This window comes from Cryptomeria japonica, chromosome 3, assembly GCF_030272615.1.
Source record: "Cryptomeria japonica chromosome 3, Sugi_1.0, whole genome shotgun sequence".
Lineage (NCBI taxonomy): Eukaryota > Viridiplantae > Streptophyta > Pinopsida > Cupressales > Cupressaceae > Cryptomeria > Cryptomeria japonica.
The window spans coordinates 346334439-346345973 of NC_081407.1; the positions used below are offsets into that span (position 1 = coordinate 346334439).

At 30.5% G+C, this 11535-nt stretch overlaps 1 protein-coding gene across 3 annotated transcripts; it reads right to left on the reverse strand.

Annotated features, from left to right (window-relative positions):
- Window positions 1-1789: 1789 nt before the first annotated feature.
- On the reverse strand, window positions 1790-10002 carry LOC131034833 (uncharacterized). Of its 3 annotated transcripts, none has more exons than XR_009103851.2 (3): window positions 9701-9825; window positions 9392-9461; window positions 1790-2067 (listed from the first exon to the last, which is right to left on the reverse strand). XR_009103851.2 is itself a non-coding variant. In XM_057966434.2 (3 exons), the coding sequence occupies exons 1-3, from the start codon at window positions 9960-9962 to the stop codon at window positions 1954-1956; spliced, it is 363 nt and encodes a 120-aa protein (XP_057822417.2). In that variant the 5' UTR covers window positions 9963-10002; the 3' UTR covers window positions 1790-1953. The 3 variants fall into 3 exon arrangements, 2 of the variants coding, with proteins under 2 accessions (XP_057822417.2, XP_057822418.2); XM_057966434.2 differs by lacking the exon at window positions 9701-9825 and adding an exon at window positions 9838-10002 and having other exon boundaries at window positions 9392-9515; XM_057966435.2 differs by lacking the exon at window positions 9701-9825 and adding an exon at window positions 9838-9994.
- Between the last annotated feature and the right edge of the window lie 1533 nt (window positions 10003-11535).

The following is an 11535-nucleotide window of genomic DNA, read 5'->3' on the forward strand; positions in this document are numbered from 1 at the left end:
GGTCAGTTATTCATAGATATAAATCACAATCTATGGATCAAGACATAATGGAATTATTCATAGATATAAATCACCATCTCATGCGAAGTGCTATCTACAATCCAGGTCATGAACTTGAAAGAAGAATTTTCTAGCAATGATTGTTGAAACCATGTGAATGATTTTGGTTGTACATAATAAATATCTCCATAATAGAATCTCTGAGCTACATAGTTATTTATGTGAATAATCCCTCTAAATGGGACCTAATGATGGTGAATTGCTAAAATTTGAATACAAAGCTTGATAACTGATCATCAAAACAACAAAAGGAAGAGAAAAACAAACACCATGTTACCCTTTGTGACAATTAATAAAATAATCACAAAGAACTCTCTAACGATTGACATAACTATAGGGATCTTTGTAAGTATTTCTTGAGTCTCAAGTATATGTATATGTAAGCACCACAACTCCTACTCATTAATTTGTATACTCACTTAGATCAAGAAAATGTCTACTCCAATGTTCTCTTTAGTTTTTTAGTGTGCACAATTGTAGAGTAGGTTATATAGAGTATAAAGATATTATAAGATTTTCCATTTGAAATTTTCAACATGTAGATCTATAACCCCTTACAATTGTTAACCTCGAAAAATCTAGTAATTCTTCATATTTATGCCAACCCTATTGTAGTCTATACTCATCAAATCAAGTAATATTGATCTTTGCAAGGATCAACATAAATATGAATAGCTAGAATTAAATTTCACTATTAGATATAGACCATTAATCAAATGGTCCTAACAAGTATGATTGTATTTATATATCCTTCTTATAAACTTTTATTGTACCATCAAATCACTATTTTACTTGCATTTAAGGACCTTTTTTTGCCCATCACAAATCAAATAGTCATGATTATTATTGTCAACTAGATAATTGTGGTTAATGATTGTCAATATTGTTTTTGATCTAGTTTGGTTGGTTAATTATAAATGCTTTAGTTATAAAAAATTGAAATCAATGATAAGAAATTAACAAAACATTTTTATATATTTTTTTTCTTAACAATGTTGTGATATTTCTAACTTTAAATGTTGTATATCAAAACACTATTTTTACTTAATTTTGTGAAGGATTCTACAATAAGTATATTAAAAATTGTTAAGAATAAATAAAATTTATTAATTATTTTAATTATATATAAATAATATTATTATGTCGAGAGGCATCTACAATGACATCAAAATGTCTGTAAACAAAAATCCATTTTGGATACAATTTGACATGCAAATGACGGGTAAATGCATGAAATATGCCCTGTTTCAGTTTTTGTGGAGGTGTCATTTTATTATTCCAAATAAAATAGAACCCTTGCCACTTATCTCCAACTAGATTCATATCTTTTTGCGTGCATCAATTTAATGGATTTGTATTCTTGATGTTTAGTAATTTTGATTAGGTTGAGAAAACAATATCAAATTATACAAACAAGTCTAGGCATAAAATGTCATTCTTTGTAAAATCAACATAACCATTGCACCTCCATTATAATTTTGGTGTGAAATTCATAAATAAATTAAAATCAAGATTGTATTTCAAAATTTGTATACACAAAAATAGACTTTTTACATAAAATTTTGCCAATTAAACTTCCTTATATATTAATTTATATAATTTCCTATCGGCATAACCCTTGCACCTCCTTAGGATAAAAGAGCTAGTATATTGTTTTTCATTGAATAATTGTTTTTCTGAATTTATTTATTATTATATTTGTTTTCTAATTACTTTGTTATTTTGTCAATAATATAATATTGTGAAATTTATATTATTATTTGATAAATATGAATGGAGACATCACAACTCTATAGAACAATAATTAATTTGACAAACAACGAAGATGTATGCAATCCAATGCAACAACTGGACCAATTTCCTTTGAAAGATAATGGCACCAGTGGATATTCTTCAGAAGGTAAAAGAACCTGTAAAATAAAACGAAGTAAAACTCAACAGAGAATGTGCGCAATTCATTACATCAGCTAGACTGAGTTTCTTCAAGAAGCGAATTGGTAAAGTAACCTGCAAAATATGATAAAGGTGTTAGGCTCACTTTGACAGTGTCCAAACAAAAGCTCCCTGCAGAAAAACCATTCAATGCAGAATTCAAATGAACCAGTCACTTTTGGCAGAGAAACTAACTCTTCAGCGAAAAAAGCACATAGAACAAAAAAACATTTGTTTTTACGGACATTTCAACAAAAATGAGAATATTTAACAATAATCCAAGAACATGAATCTCAATAGATCTCATTAAGTTAGCAGAGCCATGAGGTAGCCATGCCTACCTCAGCAGTAGGAAACAAAAATAAACTCCAAATCTAATTCATACAATATCAGCTACATAAAAAATTAATCACATTTCAAAATTATTCAAACACTTGGTGGAAACCAACATATTGTACATCAGATTTGTAATGACAACATGTTGTACAAAAGATTTGTACAAGTGCAACATAATCTAAAATGCAAAAAAAATCACTGATAGCCGGTGCACAGGAAGTAATTTATATAGAGGATCTAAAATACAACTGCTACATGACATAAGTGAACATTTTATCTCCTTTTTGCACATGCGCAAGTATACATGCACTTTAGACATTCAAACACCTACATAACAGAAATAGCATTCATATACAATTATCAATTATGCCATACAGGGCACAGGCTTGTGCTCTGTCAAGGCATGCTGCAATGGTGATTACAGATGCACTGTGGGTCAAATTACTAATAGAAGGATATAATTTTATTTAGTATCTTAAGGAATAATAAGATAATCAATATGAGTGCACTCCATGATGTAATGTGGTTAAAAAGTGTGCCTCAGCTATTCACATGCCTTAAGGTAAAGAGAAAATTTTTAAAAAATATATTCATGTATATGTTGATGAAATTTGAAAAGATAAACTTATAGTGCCTATAATAATATTTTAGTGAAGGTTACGATGATCAGAACTAGAAGTACGAAATGACAGATGGATGCTAGGTAGGACTCAGTTCATACACCAAATAGGTCAAATCAAGTGCTGCAACAATGCATTATGAACATGTGGGCAAAGTGGCATAAAACGAAGACTTACTATTACGAATTACAGGTATATACACTTAAATACCTTTCGTGATTTATCCCTTAGTGACAGTTACCTGTTCAAAATTGCCTTTCAAATATACATGAATACAATTTCTGAGACACTCTATAATATTTTCATATCTAGTTGAACCCAAGAAAAGTCCAGTCAGTTTAAAGGTTCTAAGAAATTCATCTAAAAAATCAAGCATTGTGAACAATAAATTCCTAGCTCACTTATTTATGACATTTATTTAATGAATACTTCATTTACTCAATTAGCAGAGATACTTATGTAACTGGCTTATTTTCCCTTACGCACATAGATACAGGCACACACAAATTAAACGAAGTTCAAAACAGAGAGGAAACATTCGAGTTCGCAATGTCTTCATCATTACAAATATATGAAGTTCAACTTTTCTTCTTTGTTTTGATCTCACTCATTGGAACAATTAAGCACTAGATATTTAAGGCATACATTCCATATTTAATTGATCAGGTCACAGACAGGCACGTACACAAAATTTCCTTGTCCGTTCCCGCGATGGCTTTCGCCATGGACTGGTGCCTTGTTATCTTTGCGATTTCGAGAACACCATCCAAAGCGATGTTGCCGCTATGTTCAATATTTTTTTTTGTACTTCTCCTTTGTAATGTCCCCTACTAGGTTTAGGCCTGTTTTAACCATAATTAATCTATTTCAAAATACTTATGACTTCAACAGTTCAACTAGATTGATTAGAAGACAAATCTATCTTAACATAAATCAAATTTGTGATATTCCATAGTTCAATTAATTTATCAATTATTAATAAGTAAATTGTTCATTTACCATACTACATAACTAATTATATCATACTAGATAATTAATTTTATCATCCATAATTCTTAATGCAAGTGTTAACCTACGTTACTACTTCAGTTGTAAGGAAGAAGGGAATGTTTATGTTACCAAAGCACTTAGAAACCAAAATACAATAGGTGCCCTCAAAGTTTACGGTTCCAAGCCCTTACCCTATCTTGGGACCATACCCTCAAAGTTTACAGGACGCTGATCCTTACCCTATCTTGGGAATCATCCTATTGATTGGATTTAGACTGCCCCTCTTTGGAAACAACTCCATTCCTAACTTTCTTAAATACTGACAGTAGTAACAAGCATTAAGCTATAAATATACTAACTTCTCATGTATTCTGAATATATATGAAATTAAGTATAACTACCATACTTATTGCAGACCATATTAATATTATTATTAAATTCTACATAAGAACATTATCAGGTATCATTTATTAAGCATACATATTAAGCACATCCCCATGCATACCACCTAGAACAAAGATGTTACTGCCTGTAACTTAATAACAGTTCTGATCCGATCCAATCCGTGGTGATATCACTGGATGCTTTGATTACTTTCCTTTATATCTCTCAATATGAGGGAGAGGTCACAAATCTTCATCATGTATGCTCTTTGGCAAGAGACGCACCCTTTCACCATTTAGCACCCTTTGAAAGAGTGCAACTCTTCATTATTTCTGCCCTTTGAAAGGGACACAACCTTTCACAATCAGATCTGTACTTCTTATTTAAATCAGATTTGCACTTCTAATTTCCTAAATTATCCCCCTCTGAAATGAGGTTCTCATCTCCCTTTTATATCTCATTGTTGAGGGAGTCACAAATTTCCCTTCCATGTCTTTTGATCATTCATTAACTTAATTAAATTATATTTTTTTATATTTTAATTTTATTATTATTATTGATTATTAAATTCTATTTCAAAGTGGGGACATTACATCATTTCCCTTTCGGGCTCCTTCAAGGCCTTTATGATTGGCAACGGCTATTTTTCATACAAAACGGCACAGCTGCAAAAACACAAATCTTCATAACGTAATTGTTTTTCAGCAGATTTTTTGCATTTTTAAGCATTGAGAAGGTGGATTAAGAGGATCAGATCAGTGAAAATTGCATAAAAATCTGTTGCGATATGCAGATTTTGTATTTTCGAACAGACGTCGTTTTGTATGGAGAATAGCCGTCTCCTTTATGATTAGTGCCACGGCACTAGGAACCACAACAACTTTAGTTTGCCTGTTTTGGACACTTGAGTTTTATGGTTATCCGTAAGCCCTTCCAATCTTTAGCCATTTCTTTCGCAATCTCTTCTCCAATCTTTTTCAGAGAGAGACCGAGAGGTCCAACATTTGGCGCCAGCGAAGAAGCAGTGCCAACTCCTCCAGTAACTCTCACGAAGACTTCTACAACCTGTAGAAGGATCGAATTTAGGGGCCATTTTTATTGAAACTCCAAACCCTGCAAACTGTCTCTTTGTTGCCAAGTTCCAAAGCTCAGTTGGCTTAAATCACACATACTGAGTTTTGACTTTTAGGCTTAAAACTTAAAAGTGTTAAACACTCAGAGTTGACTGACATTCTCTAGATTTAATATGTTGCTTAATGTGCGTGATTTAAGACTGGCCTCCATAGCTCCACCGATTGCTATTTATGTACATTTTCAATGCATATATTTTGTGCATATCCTGCAATCATGGCAATGCCATGAAACCACATTTCTTGGAGGCACTGTTAAACAGTTCACATGCCTTGTTGATGCCTCCACATATATGTGCATGTACATATATATACATATATGTACACACATATGTCGCATAAATATACAAACATATATGTATTTAGGTAAATATATTCAACACAAACACACACATATGTATGTATATGTATATGTATGTAAGTGTGTGTATATACATACATACATGCATATATTCAGTACATACATTTTATGTGTATCCTGCAATCATGGCATGCCATGGGACCACATTTCTTTGAGGCATTTTGTTAAAGAGTTCACATGCCTCATCTATGCCTCCACATTTTGGTCTTTAGGATGTAATAACCTCAAGAACAGGGGAAACAAAATAAACATAAAATTCATTTCAAAGTTCAAAATATCCCTACATGGAGAACAAATAGAGATCTAACACTAGGTATTGGAATAATATCGTACATGAAAACAGCCATAGATAAAACCACAGAACCAATGCCTTCATTTAATAGATAACAACAGAATTGTTTTAAAATGAAATAACACAACCAAAAGTGATCAGGCTGTGTATAGATTCGCAAAAAAAACTCGCTGAAACCATTGCAAGTGAATTATCTCAAAATTCTACACAATTTGTGTCATGCTGTGAACAATTCTGATTAGGAAAAATGGACAGAGTTTGCAAGAAAAGTATTACACAAGCGTACAAAAGCAGATTTTTTTTGAAACAAGATAAACCAAAACTAATCTCTCTTCAATCTATTCACAATAAACGAAAAGTAAATCTAAAAATATTGGGCTTTAAGAGCGAGAAAAGATTTTTGCAACCTCTTAAATGAAAATATTAGAACTACAAAATTCTTGAGCTCAAGACAATATTTTTGCAGCTTGTTAAACGAAAATATTGGATGCAAGTTAAAATTTGTTTTCAAGTATGAGGTAAGGAATATTTCAACTGCCTGAAAGTTATTTTTCCCAATGTGAGATACCTTTCCAAGTTAAACCTGCCACAAAATATAGTATATCAGCTAAATATACACACACTTGTGCATGTACATATGTGTGTGTGCACACTTCAATGAATGTTCACACCCTGTTCCAAAGCTCACATCAGGCGACCCATTATTTACCTGGAATTTGATGGTCTATATGGAGGTTTTTTCACTTCCGTATATGACAATTTAAAAATTTATTAGACCGTATGAATTGACAACTTAATTAAAAATTTATTGTAAAAATACAAACTGATTTAGAATATTTTTAAAAGATAGGATATAATTTTTTCTAATTTTAAAAATATTTTAATATGAATTGTTCAGATGGTTTCTATTTTTTCATATGAATTTACAAACTTAGTTAATTTAAGATTGACATTTATTATTAATAAATATAATCGATTATCATTTTATTTATTTTATGATTTGTATCCCAATTTCACACAAATGAAATAAAATGTTTTAGTTTTATTGGTACTTTTAAAAAATTTCTATTAAACATAATTAGTTAATTTAATTATGCATAATAATATCTTTTAAAATTATAACTAGATTATTTGCATTATTTTATTAATCATAAAAATATTTTTTTCATATTTGATATATATGATTGATTAAATTGATAAAAAAACATTTAAATATAAAATACTTATTATAAATTATTCAAATTTTTTACAATTAATATTTTTCTGAAAATATTAAATGAAAGGCATTGAAATGACCACACCATCATAAAATTTTCATATGACAGGTAGGGGTGACCGTCAATTTCCAGACTTGAAGGTGACCCATTTTCGAGCTAACTCTAAACTTATACGCACATATATACACACATATATACACACATATATACACATACATATACACGTATATATACATATACATATACACACGTATACATATACATATACAAATATATATATATATATATATATACACATACACATACACGTATACATATACATATACACATACATATACACGTATACACACATATATACATATACATATACACACGTATACATATACATATACAAATACACATACATAGACGTATACATATACATATACACACATATATACATATACATATATACACATACATATACACACATACACACGCATATATACATATACATATACATATACACACGTATACATATACATATACAAATATATATATATATATACACATACACATACACATATACATATACACATACATATACACGTATACACACATATATACATATAAATATACAAATACACATACATAGACGTATACATATACATATATACATATACATATACATAGACGTATACATATACATATATACACATACATATACACATATATACATATACATATATACACATACATATACACATATATACATATACATATATACACATACATATACACATATATACATATACATATATACACATACATATACACACATACACACGTATATATACATATACAAATATATATATATATATATATATATACATATATACACATACATATACACACATACACACGTATACATACATATACAAATATATATATATATATATATAACCTAGATTAAATCAAGGTGCAAAGTTGGGTCAATGTAGTAGCTTTTTCCATAGCCCCAATGTAAAAGTTGATATGTTGACCACATTATGCCGACTCTTTACAGTGAACAAAAACTAAAATTGGAAATGGCATGGGTTTAGCTCATGTCCCAAATTTGTCACATAAAATTAATTTAGGTTAGTTGTGTACTATTGTTTGCACTTATCTAATTAGTCTGGATTTATGTAAACGAGATTGCATTCTCTTATTATTCGATTAGTGAAGGCTGAGTCCAGGGGAGGTTACATCTACCAGCAGATGTTCAATTAGTGAAGGTTAAGTCCAGGGGAGCTATATCAAACAGATATTCAGGGTGGGAGGATTGAACCGGGGAGAACAATACACGCACCCATAATCATAAGCAAACACATACACACGTGTGTTACAATACATAGAGGAAGAGCACCAGTTACCACTCATATGCCAATTACTAAACTATATATATATGAATATGAAATTTTATCCCTCATGATGGAACAAAGTTTTCACCCAATGAATAGTAAATGATTGAAATGTTGTTAAATTTAAAAAAAGGATTTAATATAACTCCATAAAATTTCTGTCAAATGTAACAACTTTCTGTACTAGTATTTGAAAATATTATTAATTAACAAATCTAATTTTTGGACATTTTAAATGAAGCTGATCATTTGAAAACTAGAAAAATAGCCCCATAGATATATACTTCACATTCATTTATTTCTGTATATAAAACAATATAGGCTACATATTCGAGAGATCGTAGAATGAAAAGGGAGGTAACTTGTGAAAGAGGAATCAGACAGAAGATGAGAAAGGTGTGGCTGCCTAAATTTATTAAGCAATTTTAATTTATATTTGACTAAATTTTAGATATTAGTGTCCACTGGTTAAAGGAAATATAGTTTATTTAGCCATTAATGCTCTTTTAACTTATTCGCAAGTCAAGGGCATAAATAGAATTCAATCTTGATTGAAATCATAAAATATATTGAGAAAATGAATTATGATAAATGCATGATGCGAATAATGAATGGCAAAGTAGATAAATTTGTTTAGATACTGTCAAACTTCATAGTCTAAGCAAGGATTTATTAAAAAATCCTTACCTGCCTCTCAGGTGCGCTATGCCAGCCCTGCTCTTTCAGAGTTCCAGTTCTTAGCAGCACCACCATAACTCTAACACCCAAAAAATGTGTGTTATTGTGGCCCTTTCTATGTTGGGAAAAAAACCTAAATTTAAAATAAAAATTATACACAAATTTAACATTTGTTTTTTTTGGAAAGATCTGAAAATTGATACAGAAAATAAACATTGATAAAACCCCCAAAAATGTCTCTGGTACATGCACTATAATTTAAAATTCAAATCCTATAGAGTGAGCCTATTTAATTATAAAAGGGAAAGCAATGTTTACTTAAAACGCAAAATCCTCCAATGACGCTGCTAAAAGCAATGGAGGGTTAACAGCTATTGTTTAATAGAGAAAGGGTTTGCATTAAGATAGCACACAATGAAACAGAGCTAAACATGACATACAAATATATCACTCACATTTTGTTTTTGCTGCAGAGCTCGCTCTCCTTGTCATGACTAGCCAAACAAATGAATGAGGAAACTGGGTGCAGAAAATATGGACACGGGCATGTAAAACACTGAACGCCGAGTGTACAATTCATTAATGGTGCAAACTCTAGCTGTCACTCTCTTTGTACAATTCATTATTATATTATGACACATCGGTATTCGCAAACAAACCTTGTAAGATTTATTTATTTATTTATTTTTTAAAGTTTTAAAGCGGGTTAAATAGGTATTTGTGCTAGAAACAAAGTAATGCTATGTATTGCATAATTTCAAAGAATTACAAATTGCTAATTAGTATATCTATATTTAAAAAAAAAAAAAAAAATTATGTCGAGAGATATCTTATTATAAAAGGGAATCTTACGATTGCAACAATATTAGTAGTATACAAGATTTTCAAAAATCACCAATCTTTAAACTTAGGAGAATAAAGCAGGCAAATAAGTATTAGACATGGTGTAGCAAACAGTATATATCCAAACATAAATATACATAAAACAAGAACAACATCTATACATTTTTTTAGAGATATACGAAATGTATATAGGTTAATAGTATCAAAGAATTGTCTCGTTAAGCATACTTATTTTTATCTGTGATGATAGAATTGTCAACCAATTAACAAGTAAAGCAATTGAATGACTTTGCACCATATGAATAACTTTGTGTCCATAAGAAATCTTCAATCAGTAGAACCCCAATTCCCTACCAATGGTTCTCCACCCTCCTTTGTCGATTGAAGGGAAATAAGTTTATTTATATTCAATCCCTACATGACCAAGATACACACCTCGACCAAGTGCAAATATTTAGTATTTATTTGATTATTTAACCATCGATCAACAGTTAATTAACACATCTTAAACCTCTTCTCCTATTAATTAAATAAATTTATTTAAAATTAATTCATTAAACCATATTCTAACAATTAATTAAATGAATAAAGCATATTTGTTTAATTAACCCCTCTCCACATTTAAATAAATAAATATTTATTTAAATCTTTAAAACCCTCCCACTTGCATTCTCCTACAAATGCAAGTTGCACAATTTTAGTTGAAAAAAATGAATTTTATTTTAATTAAAATCCCCTTTTATCCTCACCCACTTGCTCACTAACTTTCTTCTAGACTCTTCTAACCCCCTTCTAGACTCTTCTAACCCCTTCTAATTAGCCTAATCCCCCTTTCTAATCATTTGCACATTCTCAAACAAAGGGCACTTCTCAAAAATATCTCAAAGTCTTTCAAATGCATTAAAGATTTTATGTCTTCAACAAGTTAACCCTCAAAGTTTTCCTAACCATTAATGGTTAACTCCACCTCCCCTAATGATTAGAGACTTTCTCTCTAACTCAACCCTCGTTTAACTCATGGGTCTCTTCAAGCATTTATTGCTTTGACCATGGTTATCTCCATTAACTCTTGCAAAAGAGTTTATCCATTGGATAAAAGCATTATCCATTGGATAAAGCTTTATCCACTAACTCAAGCCTAACCAAACCCTCCTAGGGTAACCCTCGTGTCATCCCAAGCATTTAATGCTTCTTCTCTCTCCTCTCAAGCCATCTCATGTTGACACTTTCCATCATGGGATTGGGTTGAAAGCCATCACATGGATCCCAAACCAATCAATCTTGACCCTTCACAAGCCCACTCAATCTTG

What these genes read in the sequence shown, in the direction of transcription:
- LOC131034833 (XM_057966434.2), bottom strand. Translation starts at nt 9,962, where the DNA reads ATGAATTGTACACTCGGCGTTCAGTGTTTTACATGCCCGTGTCCATAT. An exon ending in CTCTGCAGCAAAAACAAAAT is followed by an intron (nt 9,516 to 9,837) that starts GTGAGTGATATA and finishes TTTTAAATTTAG; the next exon opens with GTTTTTTTCCCAACATAGAA. An exon ending in ATAGCGCACCTGAGAGGCAG is followed by an intron (nt 2,068 to 9,391) that starts GTAAGGATTTTT and finishes CATATTTTGCAG; the next exon opens with GTTACTTTACCAATTCGCTT.